Raw genomic sequence first — 20,128 nt, forward strand, 5'->3', positions numbered from 1 at the left:
AACAGGAAGAAACCTCCGGCAGAACCAGGCTCAGGGAGGGGCGGGGCCATCTGCTGCGACTATTTGGGGTGATTGTTGGCGTGATTTGATTGTATGAAGACTGAAAACAAAAAGTTTCTCTGAGAGTTATCATAAATAATGTTGTCTTTTAAAATATATATATTATTTTATTTTATGGCGTGCCTATTCATTTTGTGTTTTAAAGGGAAAGATCCTGTTTGGACATTTTACCATTCGTAAGTGGTAAAATAATGATTTTAGTTTGTATTCATTCATTTTTTAAATGTTTTTTTAATTTTCTCAAATCACATTTTCCTGCGCATCACAAATAATTAAACTCCAGATTTCCAGGTAATGTGTTTTCTTTTGCTGTTGTTATTTAAATATGTTGCGTTATACTCAATAAATGAAAAGGTGGTTGGTTAAGTTTTCCCATAAAATGTAATTGTTTTTAATTCATGACTTGCATCAAATTCTGTTACTTTCCCAGTGAGCCCCCCCTTAAAAAACAGTCTTATTATCCTTCTAATTTCACATGTGTATTAATAAGCTGTCCGCCAAGCCTTTTTGCATGTCATATCGCTGTCTTCATATTAAATTCCTCTCCTTTCCTCCCACTCCTCTATTTTGCTATTATCTCCACTCACTCCCCTCTGCTCTGTCTTTCTAGCTTTGCAAAGATAAGATTTGCCCTCCCTTGTGAGTTCTTGGTGTCGATACTAATGTGCTGCTGCTATCGATAAACTGTCAGACCACCTCCTCCCTTTCTGCACCATTCCTCTCCTGACCTTCCTGCAGCAATCATACAAAATAATTAATGTGCTACGCTACGTCCCAACTACTCCGTTCATGCTTTTACCCTCTAATTCAGTTACTGTATATGGAAAGCAAATGTCCAATTGAAAATTCTGTCTGTCACGAAGTGCCAGAATTAAAAAAAAAGAAAAGAAAAAAAGATATCTGTCAAGTTTAATTTTTTTTTTAATTTTCCTCTGGATGAAATTTAGAACATTGGGATTGCCAGACAATGTGCTCTCTGAAATCCCTTTTACAGTTTTTCTTTGGTTTAGCAGTTCGTATGCACATGACTTTATATTTGCTCTTATTTATGAACTGTGAGAGGCTAAGTGGTGTATTTCTCCAAATATTTAGCACAAATATCAATATACTTAACGTAAGTCATTGCAGACAATGCAGCGACCTCATGTATATGAGTTTGGTAGTTACTGGGCACCAATAAATGTAAAAATCAAATGTTGGGTTGGAAATTTATACACGAGCAGGTGCAAAGGATGAACAAGCTTTGATTGTGTTTACCAGATTTGTTGTTTCACACCCAGACTACTGTGTAAAGATTAGCGTACTTTGAAATAGTTGGTAATAATGTGAAAAATGCGTGAGTTTGCTTCTAAGATTCGTTACTTAGAGCCAGTTAGCACATTTGGCTAAAAGTCGCATTTTAATGCAGATTTAAAAACCGAGGCTCTGATATGACCTGTGTGGATAAGTGTATTTTTAAAACAGAGTATCTGATCTGGCATAACAGCTGTTCTGAGAAGGAGGTAAAAATAGTTTCTGTGTAGATGTGCTGTTGGCATCAACAAGCTGTGGTCTTTTCAGGCCATTCAAATACTAAAAGTTTGTTTCGATCCCTCAATTCCACAGTCCCTCATAAAATAAACAATACCTGGTCTGCGTTGTTTTTGCCAGGGGTTTTATTGAGATTTTTGTAATCATCATCATCATCATCATCATCATCAATGCCATTGTATTTTAAATGTCAACACACAATACTTTTAAATTGGCTGCTTTATATATTTTTATGGCTGGCAGCGTTGCCCAGAAACAATTGTTGCTGAAATGATTTTCTGATGCCCTTAATTACCATAGCTGTTTTGATTGTGGTCAATTTTGGATGAGATACAAGAAAATTCTTCACTGTAGACCGCTAACTCATTTAGAACATTCAGCAGATGATTCATTCCCATTTTCACGTTTTATTATAACACTGCCTGGGTTTGGTTTGAAACAAGATTGCTGGATGACATTAATATAGAAATATTTCTTATGCAAACATCTAGAGGATGATTTTAAACTGAGTGCTGTCATTAATCCAGGAAGTGACTCATTCCCTCTGACAGCAACATGAAAGATATCCAAATTAAAGTAACATTTAAGTTAGCACCACATCACCTGATGCTACATCTTTATAAATGTCAAGTCCTGCCTGCCTGTTCCCAGTTTATCTCACATTCTGTTGCATCTCCTTCTGTAGTTTTTGGTGTTATCTGTGGGTAACCTTGATTTTTGTTTGATTCGTTTTCTTTTTATTTATTTTTCCAATCAGGAGCAAGTGAAGGCAGACCCAAGGATTAAAACTTAATTTAAGTCTAAGCTTAGTCTACAGGTTGTACAAATAAGTGCTTTCATCAAGATCATAATGTTATAGAATTGATTACAGACAGCAAGAAAATAAATCAAGGAATAAAGTTGTCTAATAATTTGTGTCTATTAATAATTTTCATCAGGTAAGGGAGAACAAGTTTACACTATTAAAAAAAACTATAGTGATTCTTACTCTGCCAGGAAAGGTGACGCGAGAGTTGATCAGCAGCTAGATTTCATACCTGTTGATCTGCAATCTGCTTGGAGCAGGTTAGGCCCACAGCAGGAGTAATCGTGGCGGTGTAACCCAGTAAGAGGTGAACCACCTTCATAGTACATAAAATCCAGCGTTAAACTTAATGTTCCCTAGATAAGATGAAATTCTGCTTCATAGTCCAGGGCTCTTGAACGTGATATTCTACAGACGGTACGGATTACTGAATAATACTGTAATCAGTTCATTTGTGCATTCAGTTTTAAAAAAATATTACTATTTACTTACATTGCTAAGTTTTGGTCTAAGTACTGCTGCCATCAAATTCCAAATTACTTAATAATTTTCTTTAAATGGTACATTTCCAAGCTTTAAACATTTGATTATATGACTATATGTTCTATTGTGACAAAAATGTAGTTTTATGAGATTTGCAAACCATTGAATTCTGTTGTTATTTACATTTTAGTACCAACTATTAGGGTTATAGTATAGTTCTTGTTTGGAGAATTATAGAGGAGTTCCAATTAGTCCAGAATTGTTTTTTCCTCCCTATTGATGTAATTAACAAAAGGCATTATATAAAACTGAGTGAAGCAGGTTAGAAACAAATCATTAGATCACACACACACACAAACAGACAGGCACAAAAAACATGGTAGGAGCAACATTAGGGCATCAGCTCACTCAGTCAGGGGTATGGTAGATGGTAGAGAAATGGAGCATCAAGCATATCACTTAATGTGTGTTGATGCAGCTTTGCTCACAGTTGCTGGGCTCAGGGGGAAGTTGAGTGGCTGCCAGCTAACAGTATGTGACATCAATGAAGTGGATCTCCAACTGCTGATTGAACCTAACTGAAAGTGTCATTCTGGTGAACTGTGTTACCACCTTATAGCATTATAAATGTGCATCGTTTTAGCTCTGGGAATCCTGGTGGAAACCAAATTTTGAACAGTGATACCATTACACTTGATCTTAGAGCCCCAAATAAATAAAACATTGCTGCTGTCGTCTTTATGGGGATACAGATTTAAGATGCTGAGTCAAAAGTTTGAAATGTCACTTGTTTTTCTTTGGACAGTCTGGAATCATATTGGAGTCGCGCTTTCTGCTTTAATAACAATTTGAGCCGCTACTTGTCAGTTTTATAAGTTTGGGCTTTATCTCATGTGCTATAAAGTAACCATGTAGAAGAAAATAGCTCATATTTAACTAGTACCTACTTCTGTGCTTCATAGCACTTTCATGATGGTTCACATTGAATTTTACTACAGCCATTGTTTCCTTGCATCAGTTGTCAACATGTCATAACTTGTTGGACTGGATTAGTTCAACATCTGGCTTTTGATTGATACCAATGTGTAGAAAAGTATGCACTGAGGCGAGCATATGAAGTAAAGGGGGAGTATAAAGTCCTGTATTAGTAGATCAAATGCTGATGAAATTGCTCTTCAGCAATCGGAACAAAACCCTGTGTGTTTTTATATTTTCTATATTTTATATTTTCATAATCATACAGCCCATGTTGTAGTGATTTGGAAGATGTAATCTGACAGAGGATTTGATAGCGAGGTACGGAAAAAAACATGATCTTTCTCTATGTTATTAGATGAGTTTGTGATCATGGAGATTTAAGGAGCAATGGACGCAAATCTCTTTTGGGTCACCTAGAACAAAAATTAGAGTACAAGAACTCATTTTAAAAATCTCTATACAATCCGGCCATCTATTTCAGAAACAGTCTATAATCATACATGAATGCACTCATACAAAATCGTTGGTTTAATTCATATATGTGTAAATGTATATCTGTACATACAATTAAATAAATAGATTTATAGGCTGAGAAAAAAAATCTTTCTGAAACAACACCAGTGAATGTCAGGTTTTAGCTTTAGTCCCCTCTGAAAAAAGTGTAATAGCTTGCTAGTGCTTACTAGAGATGCCATTTTACATCATTGTTGAGCAGTCATTCAGGGAGAAAGTCACTGTAGTGTAGAAGAGGCAGAAATACCCCACTGACAGGAGCCTTATCAGATGAGAATGCCAAGCAGCCACAGGATATGTTGTGTTTGGATCGCGTGGTGCCATGCTCACTTTTAGTTCATCGGATAAAACTTTGTATGCTGAAAGGTTATTGTTTCCATATACACAGCTTACCACCTTCTCTACTGTTTGGAGCTTGGTAGATGGAATTCTGAGAAATGTAGAATCACTTACTGTGTAACAATAAAAGAAAAGAAGACCTGGATTGCTTTGCATGTAAAATGATTTCCTGCAAATGTTCCTGGTGGTTTGAATAGCTAACGTGTCCATAGCCCATAGTGTAGCCAGTAACAATATTGTAACACTGAATGACGGTTCACCACTAAAAATGGAACCACGTACTGTTAGAAAGAGTGAATTTGGGAGTTTTATGTGGTTGCCAGTAGCTAACATAACAACAGCCATTGTTGCAGTGACTCCAGTCATGCTCTGAGACAACTTTGACTATTGCATGGACATGTGCCATGTGACCGGAGGGAATTATATTGGAAGTTTTGGAAGTAAAACTTTATATTCAGCCATATATTTTAAAATTTAATGCAAGCCTCTATGTCCATTACTGTAAAAATATTTTCAAATAAGACAATAAGATTCTTTTTGATACTCTGCATGAACAGTGATGTGAAAAAGTGTTTTCCCCCTTCCTGATGCCACAGCATCTCATTTGGATTCAGGTCAGGACTTTGACTAGCCTTTGTTTGTTTAAGCCATTCAGAAGTGGACTTGATGGTATGTTCTAGATCATTGTCCTGCTGCAGAACCCAATGTGCTTCATCTTAAGGTCATTAAAAGAAGACTGGACATGCTCCTTCTGTTCTGGTAAATAAAAAAAGCAAAAAGCCCCAGACCATTGCACCACCACCACCAGATTTTACTGTTGGTATGATTCCTTTTCTAAAATGCTGTTTTAGTTCTATTCCAGATGTAATGGGACTCAAACCTTGCAAAAAGTTTTTGTCTCATCAGTCCCCAGAATATTTACTCAAAAGTCTTGTGGATTGGCGTGACCGCAAATGTGTGAAATGTGCAAAGAGTCTTTGTGTTCTTTGTGGTCAGCAGTGGTTTTCTCTCCCATGGATGCTATTTTTACACAGTCTCTTTCTTATTGTTGAGTCATGAACACTGACCTTAACTGAGACATGTGAAGCCTGTAATGTTGTTCTGGGTTCTTTTGTGACCCCCTGGATGAGTCGTCAGTGTGATCTTGGAGTAATTTTAGGCCATTCACTTCAGGGAAGCTTCACCACTGGTCCATGTTTTTGCCACTTTTTTTTGTCAGTTTGCATCATCTTTGCTAATTTGGTTGATTTCATTCTTCTCTGACTTCTGCCCACCTTCCCCCTACCCGTGGCTGAGAAACACACCATAGTGTGATTCTGTACGTCCCTACTTCATTGTAGGAAACATATTAACATGTGATGACAGTGAGTTGTGTTTGCCAGGTATAGTACCACAGTTGAATTTTCTTCCTTCAGAAGCCAGTCTTTATTCCCAGTCACATCATTTCAATTCATCCATCCATCCATTCGCTTCCGCTTATCCTTTTCCGGGTCGCGGGAGGTGCTGGAGCCTATCCCAGCTGTCATAGGGCGAAAGGCGGGGTACACCCTGGACAGGTCGCCAGTCTGTCGCAGGGCTAACACATAGGGACAGACAACCATTCACACTCACATTCACACCTAGTGGCAATTTGGATTACTCAATTAACCTATCCCCACAAGCTGCATGTCTTTGGACGGTGGGAGGAAGCCGGAGTACCCGGAGAGAACCCACGCAAACACGGGGAGAACATGCAAACTCCACACAGAAAGACCCCGGCCTGATGGTGGAATTGAACTCAGGAATTGAATTTCAATTCAATTCAATTGTATTTATACAGCACCAAATCACAACAACAGTAGCCTACATTGTAAGGTAGACCCTACAGTAATACCTACAGAGAAAAACCCAACAATCATATGACCCCCTATGACAAAGCATTTTGGTGACAGTGGAAAAGAAAAACTCTCCTTTAACAGGAAAAAAACCTCCAGCAGAACCAGGCTCAGGGAGGGGCGGCCATCTGCCGCGACTGGTTGTTGCAATTACTGACCAGCAACCTAATTGCTCCATTAATAGGTTCAAGGAGTCTTCATGCTTCCAAACTTCTACTGTCTTATGGTTATTTGGACTGTTCTCCTCTGTGAAATACTCAAAGCTTTAACATTCATTTTGTACTTATACTCCACATTTAAATTCATTCTTAAAAAACTTGCTTAGAATGTTCTTCCTTCTATAATCAGCTTTTTTGCTCCATCCTAACTTTTCATTCTGAGAAACAAACAATGAATCTAGATAGTCCAAACATAAAGTCTTCATTTAGTCAAGTTGCATTTTTTCAGTATTTATTTTAGATGAGTTTTGTGTTTTCACGTGAGTCATATTGTATATTGATTTGCTAAAATCCATTCCCCTTACAGACTTGCAGGTTTTTTTTATTGATCTATTTGACCATCAACAAATATTCTCTCATTCTTCTTTCTCTCCAGTTTACTGTAACAGTTTACTTTAACGTAACATATGTATCATTTGAACTTCTGGAAATCAAGTCTGTCTTGTTTTCCAAGTTACAATAGCTAATTATTTTTCCCTAACAAATTCATAAAAATATTAAATGCTAAAATTACTGTAGTATTATCCACTGACATGAGTCACATCACAAACTCAGCTTTACTTGTATGTTGCACACTGCAGTATACAAGTAATGATATTTATTTGCATTTTCAGTGTATGTTTTATTCCTGTCTGACCCTGTCCTTATTTGACATTACTTAGAGTCTCTGATATCTTACTCGTCCTCTGACTTTAACCCTCAGCACTGTAATTACATTGGCAGGAGAGGTAGTGCACCTCTCCTCATTTTAAGTTATTACCTTTTCCTGACCTCCCTCTGAAATCTGCTTTTGCTTTATGACTCAGCAGTGTATCAGGTTACACTCTCTGTTTTATACTACAACAGAGGACCTGTGGGTGGGTATGACTTATCTATAGGGCATATATATATAGCTGAAGAATTTTCTTAATGTAGAACATTTTTTGGAATCAGATTCATTTTTTACTCTTGAATTGGCAATCTAGACGTGAATCAGAATAAACAGAGGTAAACAGTTCATAATATAATATGTGAAAGCATAAAAACGACATATAAAATAGCTACAATGACACCGATTTTTGACCACTCGAGCCGATATTTGCAGTTTTTTCTTCTCTGTTTGGCCTGTTGTTATTCGACGTGGCTCTGTGGGTTATGTTAACTTGGATCCTTCCATACACACACACATGCACTGTATTAAATGCAGATTGCTGTATATGTTGTGTTGTTGGATAAATCAGTCAGTTTCTGTATTTATTCGTTTTTTTTTAATCCGGATAAGGAAGATTCACTTATACAATCTTTGCACATTTATAAGGTGACTGCTTTGTGTTTTGCTGTCGAGATTTAGTGTGAAATCTGCCAAGGCTGTGACTTGTGGATTACCTTGTCACTTGGATAGAAAGTTTCTGAAAATGTGGAAAAGTTGAAGACAGAGCTTTCCTTTGATAAAAAAAAGAAGACAAACAAAAAAAACCCCGCTTTCCTATTCATCTGCCTATCTTCCCCATATACTCTTGTTTCTGTTTTTCACCAGTGCTGTCATTTTCTTTCCTCTCTCTTAGCTCATGTCAGATAGCCTTAGGTGAAAAGGACTTTTGCTTTTCTCATTTGGCTTTTAACACTTTACTTACGTGTGGCATAGTGCTGGCCACAATAATGGAGTTTTAACTAGAGTTACTCATGAGTTTGAAGAAAAAGCTGACAACAAAACAGAAAGACATTTAAAGTCAGCTTGCTCTATTTTATGTACAGCTCAATACAAGGTATACTAAATGTGGTACCGTGCAGTAGAGCTGCTGTCCAAAGCATTAAGACCTCTTAGCCGTTATTACCTAAAAAGCAAAGCAGCCTCACATAAGCATTGTGCATCGCAGCACTAGTCCACTCTCCTCTTGCTGTTTTATGACACATTTTAGAGTGAACTGGAAATAAATCGACACATTAGCTAATCAAACCACTTTGTGGTTGGAACATTTGCAAGTGTTTATTTTTAGTAGGCAGATGTAATTTGACATTTCTCATACTTGCACTGGAAAAACAGCCCATATTGATATTTAAATATACAAAGTAACTATTATCTTACTGTAAAGATGATTTTTTTTGTGTGTTCACAAGAATTTAGTCAATACCGTGCTCTTGTTATCACTATAATTATTTTATTCCTTCATACATCAAGATTCCACTCCCCTGTAATAATTCATAATTACTTTCTTTTATGCATCTTAGTTATTTTAATTTGCAGTGACAGATGGTTTTGTAATTAGGTTAAAAAAAATACTAAAAACAGAAATTTGGCATACTGCACAGAGATTCTCAGTTTCAAACCTTGGTTTTTAATGTGAATAACTGCATCTCGGTGTGGAATGAGAGTGTCCACTGCCTCTGGCCCAGTGTCAACTGGGATGGACTCCCCCCTGTGGGAGTAAAAAAAAAGTAGTTAAGAAATGCCAATTTTTTTTTATTAATAACATATGTTTATTTATTTTAGATCAGCTTTTTATTTCATCTATTCCTCCAGCCATTCTCTTCAACTTATCCAATTATATTTAGAGTTGAAGTTGAATTATATACAGTGTGTGTGTGTGTGTGTGTGTTTTAACATAAAGATTAACAAAGAACTCACTGAATGCTGCTCTGTGAACAAAAACAAAAAGCATCCTTACTGTGAATTCTCTGTAATACAGTTCGTGCAGTTTATGTTGTACACGTGTCAAGTTTGTGTGGGCACATGCGTCACTCAATGTCTGTATGAATTTTAATTAGACTTTCTGCATGCAAGTGTGACAAAGATTTACAAGCTTAACATCTTGTTGCCATAGATGTTAAGCTTGAACTCCCTCTGTGATAACTTCTTGATGTGCCTCAGCCCTTTATCTGTAATGAGAATGTTGTTCTGGAAATTTTGATAATTGGTTTTGAAACAAAGTCAGCAGTCACAATAGACGGTTTTTCTCAGGATATGCACAGTTTGATTTCCAAGACCATATTTCTTATTAACTCACTGAATGTTTGCTTTCAGAATAATGCTGAAAGTCATTCAGAAATCATGCAACACATTTATTTTGTTTGTTTTGGGGTTTTGTTTTTGTTTGTTCTTCTGTTCGTCCAGATCAAAATAATTATATACGGTAAATCTTTTAAGCATACCTGGATTTTGAATTATTTAACATGGAGATAAATTTGTATGTTTGTAACTGTAACTGTGTTTGAACTATGATGTACAGTACCTTGTATACTTATATCAAACCAGCAGTTATGTAGCTTCCTCCATGTGCAGGGAAATAGGAAGATAGAAAGAGAGAGAGGCTGTTTTTCATTGCAGGCATGCTTTTCTCCCCTCGGTAAATTCTTTAGTTAGCTTGGTAAGGATTAGGTCTGAAAAGTCTCTCATTTGCCGCCAAAGCCCTCAGGGATTCATTGGTGAAGACATTCAGCTTCTCTACTGCTTCCCTCTGAATTTAACTTTGCCATTTATTTATTTTTATTGCAGCCCACGTCTGATTTGCGCTCTCTTTTGCATTTTGCGGCTGTCTTTATGATACATTTAAACTTTTTTCAGCTCTTTGTTGCTTGAGGTACTGTACACTAATTTAGAGATATTGGACTGTCAATTTGAATGCAAGTGTACATTTCAGCATTTGATATTTATTTTAGTTTTGTATCAGGTTTAATGAGAGTTAGTATAAAAAATTGTTCTCTTTGTTCTAGATTTTTATCCTAGATCTTATCCTGTAAGCTCCGCCTTTGCGCATGGACAAAATATGCCTAGAAAAGATTTGATCTGAAAATTGTTCACATATCCTTGTGAATTACAAGCACTTTGGAAACACTTTGGAAATACCAGCTGAGTTAAAAGCCTGAGGCTATGTGGGATACACCCTAATGGAAAACAGCTCGGGGATAAAGGTAATGGTTGGTACAGACTACAGGAAACTGTAAATGGGATAAAAGACACAAGCTCAAAAGAAAGAGGTACATTCCACCAAGTGTCTGACTGAAACCATTTTTCTTCCCCAAGGCTAAATTGTGAAATATTGCGACTTGAAGCAAAATAAATGTCAGGCACATTAGAATGAAACTTTAAATGGTATGGATAATCACCATTTCCTTTAGCATTACCTCTTAAGGCATCCTTCTTAATTTTGACGAGAGATAAGAAGAATATCAAATGTTGGAAAATATTTGATATTGATTCTTTGTGACCAACTGATGTTAATTAGAAGAAGCGCTGGAGCTTTTTGACTCATTTAAGCTGAATAAAGGTAATTGCTCGTCCTTGTAATTGCTCGAATACAAAGCTATGGCTTAACTTTGAAACAATTGAGATTTTATATATTTATATATGCTATTCCAAGTTAATTCAGTTCCAGTGCTGAACTTTGACTATATACAAATCTTTCTCATGTTTTTGAAAAAAAAAACCACAGTTTCTCCTTCCCTCCCTTCTCCCACTATGTCGGTGGAATGGAGTTAAAACTTTAAGCAGCTGAGCTTAACAGAGAGAAACTCTTTCTCTCTTTGACAGAGAGAAACAGGGATGACATGACAATGCAGGATGATGGACTGTGTTCAGAGATGAGTGGAGGGTAAAGGCAGAGTCATGACCAGTGATGGTATAAATTACCTCTACTGTACATCAAACATCATTTTACTTCAGCTCAGAAGATAGACAGGAACACATGAGGATAACTTATGAAAGACAGGATGATGGGCTATGATCAGAGATGAGAGAGAGAGGAAAAGCAGGGTCATGGCCAGTGATTATATAAACAACTGCTACCCTGTTTCAGACAAACGCTGTCCCAGTGCTTAAGCTTGGCAGATGCTCTGTCATTCAAGAACAGTTTTCGGTTGCTTTGTTGGTGTGTTTGTGGAAAGTGGCTATTCTTGCTCAATCCAGTGAACTAAACTCAGGTTAATTTAGCAACAGGGATGCATAGGGAGATGTACATGAGTGTTAGTGTTAAGTAGTTGGTATCCAACCTGTTATGGGAGGTGGCATTCAAAAGAACCTTATAATTGAAGTCTAATACTAGAAGTTGTATAAATTACGTGGACTTCCATACTCATGGGTAGTGCAGAAAATAGATTTGTCCTTTGCAGTTGCGAAATTAAGCATATTTTCAGATTCTTGACCTTTTTGGTTTTTATAAGTTGTGATAGAAATTCCTGTGAAGATACTGCATGCTGCTTCTGCAACAGCTGCACATTGCTTCTGCCACCCTCAAAAAAAAAGTGCCAGAAAACACACTGAACCACTACGTTGTTGAGTCACATTAAAATATTATCAACCAAGCTAGAAGTTAATGCAGCAATGTCACATAAAGGCCCAAGCTCACAAGCCACAAAAGCAGATCAAAATGCCAAGCTCTCCACAGGGATGCTATGGTATTAGGGGTGGGCGATATAAACGATATACAATAGAAACGATATAAATTTGGCCAACGAAAGAGATTTTGACTATACCACTCTATCGCGATAGCGCATGTTGATGATGTCATCTGTTTTGGTCGAAAGCATCGCAGTGGCTACAACCATTATCATCTGCAAATTATGCCGACAGTCATAGCAAAGAGATGAAGCACTTTTGAAATATGGGGAAAGCCAAAAACCGCGCTTCCTCCACTTCCGTAACATTGATTCATTATTGTTGAATTTTCTCGCAGCTGCTCTATTCCCATGTTGTTGCAGTATATTAATAACTAACCTTGTATTGTGGATGAATGATCTCAGTTGTTCTCCTGACTGAAGTTTGGCCCGTGTAATAGCATCCTGCTATGCGATTGCATTTGTCCCTGACCACCAGAATCCCTCACGTTAACTTCTATCGAGTGGAAAAAAAGTTGGTGTTCATCCTCCAGCTTCACTGTGCTAATGTCATGCTAACATAGCTGTGTCGCTAGCAATCATGTAGCACAACATTATATACCAGGTAGTCCAACTTCAGTAACCCTGCAAACGCCACTGCTGTTTAGTTTTCTATCTTCATTTATATCGGAAGTGGCAGAGCTGTACGTTTTAATTAGTTTCAAAAATCTCTCAATCAGAACATGGTATGAAATGTTTAGGTGGAAACTAGCGAGCTAACTTCCTGTTAACTTCTAACTCTGTTAAATTTAATAACTTCTGTTTTCATGGATGCCTGGATGTTAAATTTAATTGGTAACCTGGTAAAGCAGCAACGCTGATGATTTAATTAAAGATTAAAGAATTTAGACCGTTTTTAACTCTTAGTGTTCGTTTGACTTTGGGACCTGAAGAGGACGGAGTTTTGGAACCAGATTACTCCGCGAAGCTCCTCACTACGGCAGCCGTAATGCTCTGACAATCCATCAAGCAGTGCGGCTTACCAAAGTTGTACTAAAACATTTTTAACAGATTTCTGCACGCCAAAATCGGTTCGAGGTCAGTAAGCACAACCAGAATTCATACATAAGGCACACTCTCGATTTTTGAGAAAATTAAAGGATCTTAAGTGTGCTTAATAGTGTGGAAAATACGTTATACAGAAGAAAATAATATATCGTGATATATATCATTACCGCACATGCTTCAAATTAATCCCAATATGAATTTTAGGCCATATCGCCCAGCCCTATATTGTATGCTTTTTTTTTCTTTTTGGGTAGCTTCTCTTCTTCTAACTCAAGAATGCAGTTTTATTTTCTTGTTTTACAGACTGACCTCTTCTGCTCCTGAACAGTGGTTTAGTAGAACAGTCTGAGAAGGCATTGGCTGCTTTTCATTGTGTCAGTGTGTTTGCTTATTTTCCTCAGTCACATACGTACGGAAAATCCAAAAGAATAGATGACTCCAAGCAGCCAAATAGGAAATACTTTGTTCCATACTGTTAATCTTAAGTATGTCAGCTACTTATAACATGTGAAGATGCAAGCTGGTAAGAGCTACCTTTAAGGTACACCTATGTTTCCTGCTCTAAGCTCCTACAAAAGCCTCCTCTGTCCTCGAGGGGCATTTAAAGTATTAGAAGATCCTTGATGATGGAGGAACGCGTGAAATTTCTGGATCACAGGAAGAAAAAAGACATGAGCAAGCATAAATTAGCATAATGAAAAGGACCTACTGTTTTTCATTTCTGAAAGCCACTGATATGAGAGGAACTGTAGGTACAGTGGACTGGTTGAAAATATTTCTGTTGGACATTTCTTGAAAAATCAATGTGCAGCTGTGGAATTATTGGGGCATCCACAGCCTTCTAAGAAAGTCAGTAGATTAAAGACTTAACCTTACATTTTCTGGGAAAGAGAGTAATACATTTTGCTGTCAAGTCTTCAAAACTGGATGTCTTTATGTTTTATCCATGTTTGATGAAATTATGGAAAAGCACGTGCTTGGAAATATAATATTGACTTCTTTCTGTTCTATTTCCCCTTTCCATGCGATCCGTGTTCACCCTGAAGCTGAAGAGTATGCTGTTGAAGGTAAGACTGATTTTTCTCTCCTAAGGTCCTCTGATGGCTTCTCTTGATGTTCTCATGGATGCTGATTCAGGTTGCTTCTAAATGCTTTATGCCATCCCTCTGTGGAGGGGCATTGTCAGTTTGGACTGCGGTTATAAGTGACTTCCAGGGGCCGTAATGAATTTTTTTCTGTATAAAATACACGTGATGGATGCGCACCTGAAACTATTCCTTATTTTTCTATTATTATTATTTTATCTTGTCTTTCTTCATTTGTTTTCTTTCTCTTTTTTTATAGTTTATCTCTAGAGAATATGAACATGCTTGTATATGAAATTGTCAAGACAGCTGTTCTAACCTTGAACCAGTCTACCCATTAACAAGTTATTGTTCAAGTTCACATGCCATGACAAGGTGATGACAAGCTGCTGTCTTCACATCCTTTCCTGTCCCCTACAAAGGTGAACAAATCCTGCTGGTTTAGGCCCCAAAGGCACCACATTAGCCCTTGGGCCATGAAGGTGCGAAGCCAGTGCTGAATGTAGAAGACATTATGGATACATCAGTGTCTGCTGATCTTTCTGCAAAATGTTGCCGTCCAGAGGTTCACCCACTGGGTGACTGGATCTGTTTTTCAGTTCAATCAGACACTGAAACTGACATAAACAGGCTTTTTTTGAATATGCATCCAGATATTGGCATCTAGGTGTGTGTGTGTGTGTAAGTGTGTGTGTGTGTGCTTGCATGTATTCTTGTTGCATTTCCTCTGTACTGAGTTTGAGGTGATGGATTACCTATCACAGAGCTTGATCCAGCAGGGGAAATCACTATGACAAACACCCTCTAGCTTCAAGTTTTCTTTAAGCTGAAAAGGTTATGCTGCAGTTATTTCTCAATCTTTATTCTGAATCTGAGTTGTTTATCTTGTGGCATATTGGAAATATAGAAGCTCACACCATAGAGCCACTTCAGTGTTATTAGCTATCGCAGTGGGTTCTGTTAGAAATCTGGTTCTGCATGATATGCACTTGATGTGTGCACTTGTGAACAGTGTGAAGCTGACATTTTCTGTTTGTTCCTATATAATGCCAGCTTCTTGTTGTTCTGTGGGTACATGTCTATGTATGAGTGAATCTTTTCACCAGGTGACGGGTAAATGTCAGGAGGAAGGTTGCAAACAGCAGTAAATGATGGCAATCCTACATTTCCTATGGAAGCACTGTCAACACATCCTACATGAATCGACAGGTTCATGTAGGATGTGTTGAAGGACACACAAGGTTTGATTAAATGTCTTCATATGATATGAATATGTCATTTATGTTTGTATGTGTGTAAATGAAACAATGTGATGTAATTTCAGAAGCCTAAATAAGCCCAGGGTAACAAAGCTAAATATTTGTCTAGGATATTTAAAGAAGATGCAAAGATCTTTGCACATCTTACCCAGGCTTCTGAATGCTACTACCTGCACCTGAGAAATAACCTGATGTAATAGCGGAACATTTGAAGTTGGAGGAAATCGAGTTTTGCCTTGAGGTTATGAATGAGAGAAATGTAATTGGTAACTCTGATGGCAGAGAGCTTGAATATGCTGACCTATTTAAGTATGTAGACAGCTTACAGGACTCTGGGTTCTCTGCACTGTACAAGTCAGGTCAACAGCCAGTCAAATTAATTTCAGGTTAACAGTTGATGTCAAATTAACCCTTTCAGCACTGTTAGTTTGGATTTGTAAATGTCACAAGTGCTAACATAATTTGGAGTAACTGGTATAGCAGTCTACACAATCATATGAATAAGCAGATTTTTTTTGTCTTTTAGAGACTTCATAACCAGAAAAATCACATTGATGTAAACACTCTATATGATGGAAAGAGGGATGTAATGGAGGGAAGCTGGGAAAGAGGAGATGCAGAGGGTATTGAAAGGATGCTGAAGAAAGTGACTGGTTCAAGGAAAGGTTGACTCCTGTGAAGGGACTGTGGGAACTTCTGTTAACTGTCAAAAAGTTAAACAAGTGAAACCTGACTCTCACAAATATGTAGCTCGAAGTTAAAGTGCTGCCTAGTGCACAAAAGAAGCAAATAATCTGGAATCCTGTCACACCAATGTAACATAGCCCTAGCAAGCATCTGTAGTTTCACCACTCATTTCAAGTATGTGTGTGATATTTCTTTGCACAGTTGGTTAAGCATCCTTTTATTATGTTTGCTTCCAATGATTTGCGATGGAAACATTCTTGTGCAGAGTTCTGAATGTTTTCTGTAGTACTGTGACCCTAATATGAGCCATTCTTTCAGTTTTGAAGAATATAAAAAGCCTTGGAGTTTAATTTTCACTCATAACTATATCCGGGATCAGAATACATAGTTTGTTTAGATCGTTGTTAAACTGAGAGATTTTAAGTTATAAAAATCTTAATCAATTTGTCTGTCTCAGTCACTTTAATTTAAAAAAAAACAAGGAGCCCGGGGTATTGTGTAGTAACAAGACTGCCTGATAAATTCATTTAAAATAGTCTATTGTCAGAATTTTTTTCTGCTATTTTTAGGGCTTCCCTGTGACTGCACTTGGTATAATTAGTGTTGGTGACCATGGGTTAAAAGGTTGGTTGAGATTGATGATACAAAGAGACATTCAAAGCCCGGTGGGAGGCAAGTATCCCAGGAAAGGTGGATGGTGGCCCTCGCTCTTACACTGTAGGTCCTCGATTGATGATGTGTCAGCAACACTGACCTGTTTTACTGGAAAAAAGACCATCAGTGTACTCATATCCTAGCATGCCCTCCCATAGAGGACTGCATGTATGATATATTGTTTCATTATGTAAGGGCAATGTTAGCTCATCATCTGGTGCAGGTTTTCAATAGAAAGCAATAAAGAAATGGAAATTAAGTTGAAAGCTGTGGTGGTGTAATTTAGATTATGACATAGAGTTTGTCAGGGGGAAGCCAACATTTTCAAAACACAACTTACAGTGTGTCTTATTTGAATGAAATAAGCATTTGATTCCCTACAAAGCAGCCAGAATTCTAGTTCCTACAGATTGGCTATGTTCCCATGTGGTACACAGATTATAATCAATTACTTACAAATACTCTTGATCTCAACTAGTTATGATTATAAAGCACACACATCTACAGAATACGTTTCTTCCATTCCAACCTGTTCACCACCATGGACGGGACCAATTAACTGTCAAACGACGTCAGTGACAAGATTGTAGACCTGCGCAAGATTGGACTGGACTACAAGACCATCAACAAGAAGCTTGGTTTGAAGGTGACTACTTTTGGAAGAAATTCAAAATAAGCACAAGTCACCTGTTTTTTTTGGTGCTCTATGCAAAATCTTGGCTTACGGGATAAAGATGACCATGAGGTACCCGATCGATCAGCCCAGAACTACATAGGATGAGCTTGTTGGAATACAACCACCAAGAATATCATTGGTAACACATTGTAATTTATTCAAATATTGCAGCACCTATAAGATCCCTCCTGCTTATGAAAGACACACGCACAGGCCCATGTTCGGTTTTTCAGTGAACATGTAAATGATTCACAGAAGGCTTGGGAGAAAGTGCTGTGGAAACCAAAATGAAACTTTTTGGTATTAGCTTCATCTGTCTTGTTTGGAGAAAAAGAAATGAGTATGACCCAAAGAACATCATCCCCACAGTTAAGTACCGACATGGAAAGATTATGGTTTGGGGCTGTTTTCCTGCTAAGATTACAGGACAAGTTCACTGCACTGAGAAATTCTTTTTACCAGATCACTGAAGATGGGTCATGGATGGTTCTTCCTGCATGACATTGACCCAAAACATACTGCCAAGGCAACAAGAAAGAGGCTAATTAAGGACATTAAGATCATGGTGGGGTCTAGACAGTCTCTAGATCTCTATCCTATAGAAAATGTGTAGAAGGAGCTGATCTTTTGTGTCACCAAGTGTCATCCATTTAACATGAACATGGCTAAGAGACAAAATAGCTCATCTACAAATGGACAGTAGCAGATCAAATGTATATCTGACCTCAGACACAGGGCTTTCCTTTCAATGCTGATATTAGACAATGTGATCATGAAAAATGATCATTTCTCCCCAGGTCATGCGGCCCTTCAACTTAATCTCACCCCTGGGGAAGGGGAATAACTACTTTTCCTCAACATAATGAATGGTTTGACGTTGGCTGGAGATACAGGATTACAGATTTAAGTTGTCCCTGTAGTTATAGGAGATTACTTTGGATCATCCAAACCAGATTATGGATTCTGTTCTTGTTTGCTCAAGAGAAATAAAACTAAATAATAGAAGAAAAACTTCTCTAAACGTGTGTGTGTGTGTGTGTGTGTGTGTGTGTGTGTGTGTGTGTGTGTGTGTGCGCGCGCATCCCAGGGGCAAAGAGACAAAAAACACAAAGTGAAGCAAATATTACATGTACCGATGTCATTGTGGTATTAACCTAGATTCATTTTATTCTCTGGAACAAATAGTGTTTCTTCTACATAATTTATATTCAAATTCCAGTTAGTAATGTTGTGCCAAGTATGACTGGCTGACTGCCTGACTAATTTTGCTATTTAAAACCCCCACAAAAAGTCACACGCCACATCTTGTGATTTTTATCAGTCAAGTTGAGTTTTACTTAAATTAAGATCAGCACAATAGCATTAATAAATTCTTGCCTATTTCCTTTTCATTTGTTTAAAATTAAATTAAATTTATATTGTCTTGCTGGTTGTCCATGCCACAGTTGCACTGCTTGTGCACACCGCAGTTTAATATATAAATTGGGACATGGCAAAACAGCAGGATTGCCGTATATGCAGATGTACACAAATATCTTCATAGTTATCTTCATTCAGTGGTTAAACAAGGCTGTTGACTTTGGAAGAATGCTATCTAGCTTATTCCTCATAATCAATCAAAAAGAAGAGACAGAAAACAAGCAAACGCAGACCCACAAAGTCAGAGTGGAAGATGACCAGTGACAGTGAGGATGAAATGGAACTAAATGGTGTCTGTCTGCTGTTGAGAAATTGCTTGGAAGCCTTAAGACAGTGGGATGCCTTGATGTTCTCTCTGCCTGCCCAGCCTCTGCCAGATGTTGCAGTAAGATTAAGCCTTCTCAGGTCCTGGAGGAGACAGAGTCCAGCCATGCCTGTTCTCAAGACACATTAATTTCACCCCACACACAGCTGCCTTTTTTCCCTCTCTTTCTATTTTGCGCTTTGTGATAACAAAGTCTAAAGCGGTGGAGTGGGCATCCCCTTGTGAACAACTCCAGATGCTTCAGTGTCAGCATGCATTGCCTTAGGCAGTACTGTTTGCCAAGATAGAGAGAAATGGATTGGACAATGCATGGCCTGCTGCGCTGGTGCCGCACTGTGTTTATGCGTATACATGTGTGTTGGTGAGGATTTTTCTCCTCTGCTTGAGGTTATTTTGCTTCCCAGTCTTGTACAAAATTTGTGAAACATTTACATAACGGGTCAGATGATGATTCTGCTGTGGTGTCAAGATGTTCTGTGAATCATTACTCTGAAAAGTCCATCACCAATTCAGTACCTGACCATATGGTGATGGTCAAAATGCCCAAAATGTGAACTCACCGCCATCACATTTTAATTTAGCTTGGATTTAACTTATATAGCATCATATAGCATCTGTGTTCTTTTGAAACCTCTTAATGATTGTAATCATCATAAGAGGTCATAGAAATTAAAAGTCAATCATTTAAAGTCAAATGATTCACCAGAACTGCACTGGTTGGAATCTGCACATTAAGCACACTGGGGAAGCTATTAAGAGATTAAGATAGGTAATACAATAAAACATAAGCACCCTAGTTATTTCTGTATGTAGGTACTTGAAAGCATGCATTTATGCTGTGTGTCTGCTTGTGTATGTAGACTGGA

At 37.7% G+C, this 20,128-nt stretch overlaps 1 protein-coding gene across 1 annotated transcript in view; it reads left to right on the forward strand.

Annotated features, from left to right (window-relative positions):
- Nucleotides 1-20,128, forward strand: part of nrxn2b (neurexin 2b) — a 649,237-nt gene that overhangs the window by 36,474 nt on the left and 592,635 nt on the right. The window contains exon 2 of the mRNA XM_085349739.1: nucleotides 14,204-14,224. Within this exon, the coding sequence (XP_085205865.1) occupies nucleotides 14,204-14,224 (21 nt within the window). The remainder of the gene's footprint in view (nucleotides 1-14,203; nucleotides 14,225-20,128) is intronic.

This window comes from Diplotaxodon limnothrissa, linkage group LG3, assembly GCF_057381915.1.
Source record: "Diplotaxodon limnothrissa isolate DT_005_m linkage group LG3, D_limnothrissa_male_GT1.1, whole genome shotgun sequence".
Taxonomy (NCBI): Eukaryota; Metazoa; Chordata; class Actinopteri; order Cichliformes; family Cichlidae; genus Diplotaxodon; species Diplotaxodon limnothrissa.